Below are 13,043 nucleotides of genomic sequence, written 5' to 3'. Positions count from 1 at the left end.
CTCACCTGTAAGTTGGAAATATTAAAAATAGTATTTATCTCAGGTAGGATTAAACTGAGGCTCTTGTCCTGGCAGAGTTAACACCAATTAGCTGGAAGGTATTGATGTTGTTTTTATCAACTGCTTAAAGGCACCCAGTCAAAATAAATACTAATATAATGCTTGCCTTTAAGGAACTTACTATCAGAAAAAGCAAATCTTCTTCATCAGAGACCAATAAAAAGCAATAAACAAGCATTTATCTTTTCTATATAATGATAGCTAAATCGACCAAGGACATATGATAGAGGAACTTCTCTATATACTGTGAAATGATAATGAACAAGGCTTAGAATCAGAAAGATCACTGTTGAGAATAGAATTGTACAACATTTTAGACAGATGCAGAAATGTCAATATTGTTGAAACACAAAATCAATGTATAAGTATCTACAACATCCCAACAAAAATCTTCTACATTTCCGCTTTTCAGCTATATATTATTTCTGTTCATATTTAAAATTTTTAACTATGTTTTGCCATCATGTTTACATGGCCGTCAACACAAATGTAGCCCCCAAGTGCACTTTTTCCTTACAACCCGAAACCATTCTTTCAATGAAGTTATCACCATTAGAGTCAAAGCCCATATTTACTTTTCTTGTCATTTTTATTGAGAAAAAATTCAGATTATAACATTTACCTGTTTAAAGTATGTAATTCAATGAATTTAGACTATGCAAAAAGTTAAAAAACGATCACTACAATGTAGTTTTAGAATATTTCTATCACTCTAAGAAAAGATACCTACATATCCATTAAAAGGTACTCCTCATTTCCCTCCCTCTCACTAGCTTTAGCAACTACTAATCTACTTTCTGTCTTTCTAGATTTGTCTAATCTAGAAAGTTCATGTAAATGGATCTCTACAGTGTGTGGCATTTTACTTTTACTCAGCATCATGTTTACAAGGTCATCCACATTGTAGCACATATGAGTAATTCACTCCTTTTTATGACCAAATAATATTCAATTGCATAGACATATATACAATATGTCATTTATCTATATATCAGTCAGTGGACACTTGGGTTGCTTCTACTTTTTGGCTATGGAGTATAATTCTACAAAGAACATTTGTGTGCAAGATTTTGGATGGATATAAGCTTTTAATTTTCTTGGGTATACACATAGGAGTTAAATTGCCTGGTCACATGGAAACCCTGTGTTTAATATTTTAAGGAAGTATTTTCCAAAGAAGCTCTGCCATTTTATAATCTTTTCAACTATATATGAGGGTTCCAATTTCTCTAATATCCTTGCAAACATTTGTTATTATCCATCTTTTTCCCCCAGTCATCCTAGTGGATATGATTTATTATAGTTTTGATTTGAGGTTCACAAATGATTAATGATATCAAGAAGCCTTCTGTTTACATACTGGAACTTCATATATCCTCTCTTTGAAGAAACATTTTTTTTCTTTATTTCTTCTATCTATCTATCTATCTATCTAAGTACCAGGGATTGAACCCAGGGGCACTTTATCACTGAGCCATATCCCCAGACCTTTTTATTTTTTATTTTAAAACAGGGTTGTGCTAAGTTGCTTAAGGCCTCATTAAATTGCTGAGGCTGGCTTTGAACTTGTGATCCTCCTGCCTCAGCTGCCAGAATTTCAGGGATTAGAGGCGTGCAGCACTGATCTTTCCTCATCTCTTAATTGTTTATGTTTTTATCAGTAAGGTGTAAGTGTCCTTTAAGAATTGTGAATATAAGTTCTTTATCATGGAGATGATTGGCAAACATGTTCTCCATTCTCTCTCTCTCTCTCTCTCTCTCTCTCTCTCTCTCTCTCTCTCTCTCTCTATATATATATATATATATATATATATATATATATATATATATAAGATGTGGTGTTAATACTGAACTGAAGGTTTTGTCTTTGCATTTAAGCTGTCCTTCCTGTGTCCACTTCATCCTCCACCCTGTCACAACACACACACACACACACACACACACACACACTTCTACTTCCTTCCCCCTTCAAAAGCAGTAATCTTAGTTGCTCTCCTTATATCAAAGATGACATTTGGCATTTGTTTTTTAGGGATTGGCTAGCTTCACTTAGCATAATCTGCTCTAGTGCCATCCATTTCCCCGCAAATTCCATGATTTTCCATGGAATTTGTTCTGTTCCAACTAAGAACAGAATAGGGAGGAAGAGCATGAGAAGAAGATCACCATTAAACAGGGACGAGAGGGGGGAGGGATAGAGAGAGAAGGGAAATTGCATGGTAAAGGAAGGAGACCCTCATTGTTATACAAAATTACATATAAGAGGAAGTGAGGGGAAAGGGGGAAAAAAACAAGAGAGAGAAATGAATTACAATAGATGGGGTAGAGAGAGAAGATGGGAGGGGAGGAGAGGGGAGGGGGGATATAGAGGATAGGAAAGGCAGCAGAATACAACATACACTAGTATGGCAGCATGTAAAAAAGTGAATGTGTAACCAATGTGAATTTGCAATATGTATATGGGGTAAAAATGGGAGTTCATCATCCGCTTGAATCAAATGTATGAAATATGATATGTCAAGAGATTTGTAATGTTTTGAACAACTAATAATGAAAAAAATTAAAAACATTAAAAAAATAGCAGTAATCTGCCTCATCTGAAGGAAGAACAGGAAGACACTAGGGATAACAAACAAAATGTTAAATTTCCAAATTCAGAGTACTGTAGGCTAAAGCAATTGAGAAAGAACAGGTTCTTTGAATTCCCTCCAGCTTGGCTTTGAGAAAGGAAAGGAAAGTTTAGTTATAAACAATAGATTTCAAAGGGAACTAATAATGTTCCTGTCCACTTCATCAGTTCTTTCCTGAAGAATCTTGGCCTGTTTAGAATGATAAAGGAGAAAGTTTCACAGCACAGCAAAAACTCCACCAAAGGCAGGACTTTTCTCCTGTCTTACAACAGGAAAGAATGCAAAGAAGTCTATGAAGACATCAACACAGGATGGTAAGAGCAAGGAACATGCAAAAACAAAAATTTAATTAGCCCACTGGATCAGCACTAGAGAGGAGTCTAGGTTATGTAATCCTCCTTTTTCCAAGAGAGAGTGTCTATGTTATATATATTTGCTTCCTAAGTCAAGCAATAATGACTGAAAAATATTTTCTTTGGTTGTTGCTATCTCTTCTTACTTTCTATAATGCCCCTCTTAATAATTTAAGAAGTCTGAGAAATGCTATTTGTTGAAGACCTTGTTAGTGTCACAACAGTATAAATACACAGTTGACAGAAACGTAAATAGGGACAGATTAGAACAAACCATTATTTTGGTTTAAGAGTGTCCATGAGTCAATCATGTGAAGTTGTAGACCACAAAGTAGAAAACTCTTAAAAGTTTGTTGAAGCAGCAGTCTTTTATTCCAAGAAGAGTGAATGTTGAAACACGTTGAATGTTTCAAAGAGGAAATTGAACATAAAATAGACTTTAATACAAATAAGTGGTTCTGATATGCATTTTTTTTCCATTTAGGAGCTCTGAATCCGGGCTTGACTTCCTTTATTCTAACAAAGGAAAACTATCAACACCAGGTGTTGAAAAGTGAATTTGTTGACTTAATTTAGTTCTCCCATTTTCAATAAAATATAAGTCTTCCCTTGAGTTAGCAAAACTTGTACACCTACATGTATGAGAATATAATTCACACTCAAATTAATTTTTGAGTACTCTTTGTGATATATTAAGTTAATCCCCATTCCTTATCTCTATGAAAAAAACATTTTGTTTGCCACTTTTTAAAAAGATGTCATCACAGTCCCAACATCTGCATAAATATTAAACATTGAGTTTATTCACAGTGATGTTTCTCTATTGTGTTTGGGTCAGTGACAAGGAAGGACACTATTACAGTGCTAGAGATTAGCTGTGAGTGTTCAATACACTTAAGAAAATATAATTTATCTGTAGATACTAATTAAAGTGTACATAGGTGAAGCAGGAAAGTTTGTCACCTTGTTATGATAAGAAGAGATTATACTTCACAATTTTGCATATTTCCCACTTACAGGTAATTCCTAGACACTCAAAATAGATTCAAATACATTTGATTAATTTGAATACATATTTTCACTTCTATATAGGGTAGTTTAGAGGTTAAGGAAATTAGTTGACAAAATCAGAGTTTGCTCTTCCTTACCTGTACCTAAACTTTTTAGATTATTTTATAAACTAAAAATGACTTTTCTGCCAAACAAAATATGGGGTTCTTAAAATAATCTCTGATATTTATTACATCTTAATTTGAGTCAGGAATGAGAAGAACATACTGTGGTGAGAATGAAGGTAAATAATTTGAGTGAAGTAAATTGTTTCAATTTGTTTTACAAAACACAATCTAGGAGAATTGTTTTTGGTCTGAATAAGTCTTTCTACAAGAACCTCTTGCTATCTAGAAGAGTAGGTAAATAGAGCTAGTCACAGTCACATTGGCCTGTAATCCAGTACTTGAGAGGATGAGGTGGGAAGATCACTTGAGTTTGGTAGTTTGAGTTGGTCTGAGTAACATAGTAAGACACTTGTTTCAAAAGCCAAACAAAAACAAACTAACAAAAAGAAACTCTATAACTTCTCTGTAACAATCAGTTTTCCATTACAATATAACAAAACATCTGAGAAAATTATTTTATGAAAAAATGTTTGGGTCACAGTTTTAGAGGTTACAGTCCAAGACTATAGAGCCCCATTTCTTCAGGCTTTGAAGGCAGCACAGCATGGCAGGAGCACATGGCAGAGAAAACTGGTCATTTCATAAGCCAGAAAGCAAAAAGGAAGAGGAAGAGACCCAGGGTCTGACAGTTCCTTTGGAGGTTCCACAGCACCCCTCAATGATCTAAGGACCTGCCACAAGGCCCCAACTCCCAAAGGCTCCAGCTTTGGGACTGAGCTTTTAACATAGGACCTCTGGGGACTCAATCCAAACCACAGCAGAGACTGGAAAAAAACTCAAACACTTCTGAAAAATGGGTGAGAAATTCAGTATGCAAAGGGAATACTTCTACTATGTTATATAGAAGAAAGAAAGAAAGGAGCATTAAACCGCTATACTAGGAGATTCCTTCCTGTTTCATAACCTCAAAAGGAAGAAAATACAAGTAGGTAATCCTTTCCAGGAACTATAAATAGAGATAGGGGAGGCCTGGGCTGGGCAAAGGCAGAAACAACTCACTTTACTGGAGAGAGAAGGCTTCTCTCCAGTTCCAGAACAAGAGTTCCCAAATATTATATTCCTTTGTCGTAGGTACCCATCTAAATCACTTTTTTAACGTCAGTATGTTCACCCCTCTAACTAGTTACATTCTATTTCTCAGTTCCTGTCTCCCCTGTCCATATCTTTAAAACTCTTTGCCTGTATATTATAAGTGTTGCTTCATGATGACTATAAGAAATGAAATTGCCAATGAGAAAGTAAATCCACCTACAACCCACCCATCCTCACCTGGATTAGTGTGCAGATGCAGGTGCCTCTCTGTAATCCATTCTTTTCATAATAGTTGAGATAGAATACTAAAACATAACACATATATTGTCACTTTACTACTTACTGTGCTGAACACTTTCTTATAGTTCTTAGAACAAAAACTGAACTTTTTATCCTGATAGGCAAACCCTTCTTGCTGAATTTTCTGTAGTCTCCTCTCACCCCACTCTACCACCTACAAATCTTTCTGTTTTTTAAGGAGAGCAAAATCAACCCTACAAAAAAACATATCTGTCCTTCCCTCTCCCTGGTACACAGGGCACCCCATATCTTCATTTATATCTTGACTTAAATATCATCTTCCCTTGGTGATGGTAATTCAAGTTTGACCTAAAGCTGCCTTCATACATATTTTAAATTTGGCCTAAAGGTTAATCTGTACATAATGAACTGCTGTCTAATTTAATGTATCAGTGATCTATAATCTAAATGGAAGTATACCTGTGATGAAGCTGAGTCAAATCTGCCAAAATCTCACTATGTAAGGCAAAAGCCAATGGAGGCCAATCAAGTTTTTTTCTGTATTGTGTTTCCTTTTCTGTGGCTATAAATAGAGTCTGCACTGTGATGGGGTGAAGAGCTCTGACCCATTTTTGGTCCAGGCTATTTTGGTTCATAAATTGTTTTCTCAAATAATCTCTGCTAAATTTAATTTCTGTAATGGCTTCCTTTTAACAATAACTTCAGAGTGGCCTTATCACTTGATGGTAGGTTCTTAACTAATTTATCTTCTGTATCATAAACTGGAGCATATGCTATGGAAGAACAGGGCCCTGAATCCCCAAGGCCTGGAACAATTCCTGGCATGCAGCAGATGCTCCCTAAGTATCTGTTGAATGAACAAAGCTGTAAACATCTTTGTTGAAGGCTGTATTCCCTTCCTTTCAGAATAATCTAGGGTTCTTTCATCTTATGGATATTTGTAGAAAGACATCTAATTGTTATGCAAGCATGTTCCCTTAATGCTATGTGACATTGGTATTGCTTTTGTTCTTCCAGATTTGCTCACTTTATCTGATACATAATTTCATCTAGTTTCTCACTGTGATTGTTTATTCAACTTTAGTTAAACACTTCATTTGCACTGCATAGTATATTTACATGTCTGCTTTTTATTTTGTAGGCTTACTTCATTTTTATGTCCTGAAAACAAAGGTGTGGTTACAAATCATCTGTTTTCATTTTCATTCATCATTGGTATAGAATGCCCAATGTCTTAAATGACCTAACATAAATTAAAGTATATTCTGGTTGTAAAATCTGACCTAAAAATATTTCTTTAGTGAGAATTATTTATAGAGTTATGGCTATTGTTATACAAAACATAGCAAATGGCTTCACAGCTGTGGAAAAGAAAATGATTAAAGGATCTCATGGATTTTTAGTTGATTTTTTAAAAGGGGTTGATGGTGGGGAATGAATTTGTGCTTTAGTTTGATTTTTTTTTTTTAACAAACACAGGGTCATCAGGCAGTTCTTCAGGGTATTCTACAAAAACAAGCAAAAACCAAAAGACCAACTGGGAAAAGAAGTTTTACATTTACTGAGGTTGCAGGTCAGCACATTCAGGCAGAAATACAGCCAATACTTTGTCTTATGTCTTTTTTAATACTTGAACATAGAAGTCAAATGCAATGATGTCTTTTCACTTTGTAGTCACAGATGAAGGAGACCAATAAATCACAGAAAGCTGACTTCAATAAGCCTCAAGCTAAGAATCTGTGAATGGATCACAGAATTACTGGCACAGTTGCCACCTAAAGCAACAAGCATTTCCAGTATCTTTCCAGTTCACCCACTTTTAAAGCTCAACTCTGAAAATTCTTCAACCTCTCTATACTAAAATCCACTGATCTCGCAACCTGACATAGGTTTTTGATCATTTCACTGCTTCTCTCCTCTTTTCCCAGTTTAAATACCAGGGTCAACCATTACAATCACCCTGTCCCTTCAGCTCCATATTCCCTCTCTCAAACACTCATCTCCTCTTGGCAGAATAACAATCCTATTTAAATACAATTCTTTGCCTGTCAGGAACTTGAGTCCACATAAACAAATGAGGCTGAAAAAACAATGAAATGGGCTAAAGCCAAGAGGATTCTAACCTCCAGGTCAGCTTCTCTAAACTTGATGAGGCAGGCTTCTTACTGACTCCAGAATCCAGATCTCCCTTTTATAACAGCAGTTACTTAAAACACACACATATACAAAAGAAAGAAAGAAAGAAACAAACAAAAACTTTTCTCCCTGTCTCCTTGGGAAAACTGGAGCCTAACTTCTGTAAGAGACAAGGAGGGAACACACAGACCCTAATCACATTGAACAGCCTCCTCCCTAGGGTACCTCAGCAGTGTCCTCCTCCAGGAATTTTCTACTTACTAGCTCACCCCAGTGCTTAAATACCCACTCCACCTTTCCTTCCTTTCAGTTCAACCTCTTTCCTCTAATGCAATAGTTTGGAATAAAACTCCCCTTTGCCTGCTTTACTCAGATGGGGATAGCTACCCTGAAGTGATGCCTTCATGATGCCTGGTAACCATAAAGCTTTTCCCTAGTACATTGTTTTTCCATTTTTCTTGCATTTGTCTTTCCTTCAACCATTCAAACCCTACCCATCCTCATTCTCAGTTGATGCCCTTGCTTTCTATATCACCGAGAAAACAGTAGCTATCCAAAAAGCTTTTCCACAGCTCCAGCCACCCATCAACTCACCTAGGGCATGTGTGCCCAGCTCCTCTGCCTTCCCAGTTTCTCTAGGCATGGAGAGCCTGGTGTCTCATGCCTATGCAAGAGGTTATATGAGTGACTTCCTCTGCCTCCTGCTTCCACAATTGTCCTCTGCTCCCACTAGCCCTTCTCACCTGCCAACCCCACTTCTCTACCTGACTTTTCAACAACATTCAAACCAAAGTTTTTGTGACACTTCCTCATACCACTTCCTTCCTTTAGATTTTAAGGCACAAAATGCTTTTAGTTTTCCGCCAATTTTCACTTGTTCCTCTTTATTCCCTAGTCTCTTATAGTGGAAATAATAAGGCTCAGTAAAAGATTTACTCTGACATTCTCTTCAATCATTCATTCATTCCTCCTCCTCCTCCTCCTCCTCTATTCATAGCTTTCCCTTATTCCCCTTCTGCTACAGGCAGCCATTCATTCACATGTATCTGATTTGTAAAATCCTATTTTTAATGACTTTTAGCAAAATGTATTATTATGCACATATATTTTAATGTGAGTAAATGATAGTTCAGAAACCATCTCTTTGATTAAGTTTTCTCTCAGTGACATGTTTTTAAGATCCATTCATACTTTTATAATAATTGGTTGCTACCTGCTTTAGTGTTCTGCCTTGTACTCATCCACATTTACTCCCCTCTAATGATACCCAGATAGCCAACAGCTGCCTTCGACTCAAACAATGATACAGCAAGCCATCTATCTGCCAAAGATTCTGAAGCTTCTCATTTCCTGCAACTTATCTCCAGAGTTTCTTGCCTCTTTGCTCCATTTACTCCCCTCTCCCAGTCTTCTCCATTTTAACTAATAATTCCATCCTTCCCATTATTCATATAAAAAACACAGGGTCATCCTTGATTCCTCTCTCTTATTCTACCCATCTACTGCAACAATAAAGTTTCTCAGTTTTACCTTCAAAATGAGTCAGAATTTGACAATTTCTCCATCTCCTTTTACCACAGTGAACAAAGTCATCATCATTTCTCTTACTGTCATTCCAAGGATTCCTTAATTTTTTCTCAAAAGAGCCGCCATAACAATCTTCTTAAAAGTGTATGTCCGATAATTGCATTGCTCTACTTAGAATCATCCAATGGCTTCCATCTCACTCAAAGGAAAAGCCAAACTAACTGCAATGGACTAAAAGGTCTTAGATGATCTACCTGCTCCCATACCAGTCTAGGCACACTTTCTCTGGCCCCTTACTCCAATGCCAATTCAGTGACCATCTTGCTATTCCTTGAACTTCCTAAGGACATTTTTCATAGTACTCTTTCCTTGGACTCAACACCCCTTTACTTATTCAATTGACAGCTGTAGTTACACATTCTAATACCTTGAACTCCTCCTACCCACCTTCCCTACTTAAATTCTCCTTAGCATTTATCTCTATTAAATATACTGTATTCTTCTAATTGATTTTTTTCTACTAGGGATCAAACCCAGGACCTCATGTATACTTGGGCTAGGCAAGTGCACTACCACTGAGTGACATCCCCAACCCCAAAATTATTTACTGTGTTTACCATCTATCTTCCCTAAGGTTCCACCGAAATAATGTAAACTCCATTAAGACAGGGATTTTTATTTGTTTTTCATTGCTGAATACCAAGCGCCCAAGAGAGTACTGGAAATCTAGGCATTCACTAAATTATAGAATAAGCAAAATAATCAATATGAAATCTGAATTCTAAGAAGGCAGTAAGGGAAATTAATCAAATTAATCGGGAAATAAGATTCAAGTGGGGAAACATATTCCTAAATCACCCTTTGCTCTAGGGCTGACCATTTGCATATCATTCCACTCTACTTGCCCAATTAAGCTCTGGAATATTCCATAGCAGTATATTAATCTGATCCTGTCCCTATTTCCATTCCTCCTTTTAAACCTTTCTCTGGCTAAGAGGATGAAACCTAAGTATCTCACTGGACCTACTAACTCTGGCAAGTTCTCTTCTCTAGGCACATTTTGCATTCCATTCACCTCCTCCTTTTCCTTTTCTCCCATTTGGTTCCTTCTAAATTAAAACAACGCTTCATATAGCCAACTCCTGCTTAGTCTGCAGAGCGAGGTTCATGGTATTCTCCCAGAATCTTTTCATGGCCACCCAGACCATGTCAGTGTCTGTTTTATGGTCTTAGTAGTTCATATTTTTATTAGCATATAATTATAATTAATTTTTATGGGGCTGGGTTATTATTATGAATCTCCCTTTCTAGACTGTAAACTTCCTGAGGGAAGAACTGTGACCATTTATGTACTGTAACATCTCAGAACCCCTGATTATAGGGGACACTCAGCTAATATTTACTGAATTGAAAGAAGGAGGAGGAGGAGGAGGAGGAGGAAGAGGAACCTGACCTGCAATGTTTCCTTCACCTCAGTTGTCCAAGTCTCATAATTCTGGTGGGGCTGCTGACTAGCCTTCTAAATAGCCTTCTAAGGGACCAACTTTGTCCTCCATAATTCCTACTTGAGCAAGGGCATCCTACTTTGGACTGATGCTTAGCTTTTTGCCCTCACAGAAAGTGTTCTTGGATTCCCATTTATGCATCCGTGCTTCCTCAGTAAAATGAAACAGGTAATTTTTAAAAATTTTTCAACATAAAATAAAACTCACATGCATACTACCTTTAAGGGAATAACTTGAGAGGCTGGGGTTGTGGCTCAGTGGTAGAACTCTCGCCTAGCATGCATGAGGCACTAGGTTCGATCCTCAGCACCACATAAAAATGAAATAAAAATATTGTGTCCACTTACAACTACAAAATGAATATTAAAAAGACAAGAGAATAACTTGAGTCACTAATATTTGCTTTAAATTTCACATGGAACTTATTAGTTTGACAGGAAGAATTTCCTTCTGCTACTGTTTGATTATGAATCTCAGTGAGACAGCATATGCATTAATATATGTCTACATATTATATAATTACATAACCATGCCTAAATGTGTCTTGTTTTTCCTCTTCCTCAAAACTATGTAGGTTCAGAGAAAACTAACAGTGACATCCCACATTTTCAGGCATGAAATCGTGTGTGTAAAATATAATCACGTGATAATAAAATATACATGTTACTACAAATTCCTGTTATAAATTTGCTAATCTGAAGCTTCAGAGTGGCCATAACTGTAATTTTACTTCATATTTATTGAAATAGGGAAAACTCCATCACCCATTCTTGGAAGACAAGGTAACATTACATTTAAAACAACAAGGTTTTCTTCCCTCTGTAGTTAAGTTGATTTGCCCATTTCTAACTGTGTATAAATGTCAGGTGTACTAAGCTGTTTTTTATTTGAAGCCAAACTATACAGCTCATTCCAGAGCCCAAAACAAATTTAAAAGGTCTCTGTGGTTTGTGACTCGTCATCACACAGCTGTAAAAGAAGACAAGCCAGCAGGCTGGATCCCATCTCAAAACTTTCAAAGGTTAAAGACAATTACCTCTTCAAGGACATCAGCAAGCTTGCTAAGGATCTCTTCAGGAAGGCTCTGGAATGTTGGAACACTAAAAAACAAAACAGAGAATGATGCTGAACACATGAACAGCAACTTACTTTTAATAGATAACATTGCAATATATCTGAATAAAAATGCAAAAACCCTTCCTGGCAATCTGCAGCTTAAGATCAAAGCAATTGTTTAAGCATGCTTTGCATCCAACAAAGAAAAATTATGTTGTAAGATAAAGAACTTGCAAGTCTTACTGAACCAAGTCCAAATCCCATTTGTTTATCTATGTGACTGTAAAGCCTTAGCTACAATGAAGAGACAACTATCCTCACCCCCTTATCAGTCTGTTGTCACCAGATTCCTCCTTTCCAGGTTTCCCTGCACATACCCTCTTCTTCAAGTCAATTCCTACCCTTTCTTTAGGACACAGTTTGATTGATGATACATTCAGACCTGCAAACATTCATTCTACAACTCTGAAACACTTCCCAGTCTCCCCAACCCTTCCCCAGCTAGGTCAAGTTCTATTTTGAGCTCATGAGCTTTTATTTTTTTCTCCAGTGCTGGGGATATAACCCAGGGTCTCAGACATGCTAGGCAAGGGCTTCACCACTGACCCATACCACCCTTGTCCTATTATCAACACTTTTGTCCCTTACTAGAGCTATAATTAGATAATTAATCAAGTATTTGTTTGTTTTTGCATGTCTTTCCTGCTATAATTAAAACTCTACAAAGATAAGAACTGCTTTTGTTCAACTCCCTGTATTTTCAGTGATTGACAAATAGACTCAACAGCATATGTGAAGTTGAAAGCAGGGATGTGTGGATGCATCACAGGACAGTGATGACAGGACTGAGATGTCCCAACTTTAATTACAAAGGGCTAGAAAACAGAAGGGAGGAAAGACAGGGGAGTGTGTGTATTGGGTGGGGGGGCGTTAATCAGAAACAAGCTAGAAACCAAAAAGAACAAAAATTATTTTACATTTTGGAATATATGTTAAAAGTTCAAGTTCCACCAGGGCTAACCACCAGGACCACAACAGCCTATTTACATATTCTTTTTGCCAGACTTCTCCCTATGGATTGCCCTCCTAATCCAAAATGTCTCTTGCTTTACAATATCCTGCCCTTCTTACCTGTAACCAATGTTGGTTACAGTGTTTTCCTTCCCCAGATCAGTCTTCATAAAGTTCACTGTTCATTTTTCCATATTTTGTCTATTTCCTAGTGGTCAGGCAGCCTAATCCAGCCAGCCAGGCTCTATGCAGGGTCCCTGGGGAAGGCTGCAGGTAACACTATCTCTAGCCCAG

At 36.9% G+C, this 13,043-nt stretch overlaps 1 protein-coding gene across 2 annotated transcripts in view; it reads right to left on the bottom strand.

The window, feature by feature from the left end:
• Nucleotides 1-13,043, bottom strand: part of Prkg1 (protein kinase cGMP-dependent 1) — a 1,175,746-nt gene that overhangs the window by 304,577 nt on the left and 858,126 nt on the right. For both annotated transcript variants that reach the window (XM_046456763.2, XM_046456762.2), the window contains exon 5: nt 11,719-11,782. In XM_046456763.2, coding sequence (XP_046312719.1) covers nt 11,719-11,782 — 64 coding nt within the window. The remainder of the gene's footprint in view (nt 1-11,718; nt 11,783-13,043) is intronic.

Source organism: Marmota monax, unplaced genomic scaffold, assembly GCF_021218885.2.
Source record: "Marmota monax isolate L192 unplaced genomic scaffold, Marmota_monax_Labrador192_F-V1.1 WCK01_AAM20220418_F8-fsc00166, whole genome shotgun sequence".
Lineage (NCBI taxonomy): Eukaryota > Metazoa > Chordata > Mammalia > Rodentia > Sciuridae > Marmota > Marmota monax.
The sequence above is the reverse complement of the archived record's forward strand: the minus strand, read 5'-3'. Positions and strand labels throughout refer to the sequence as shown.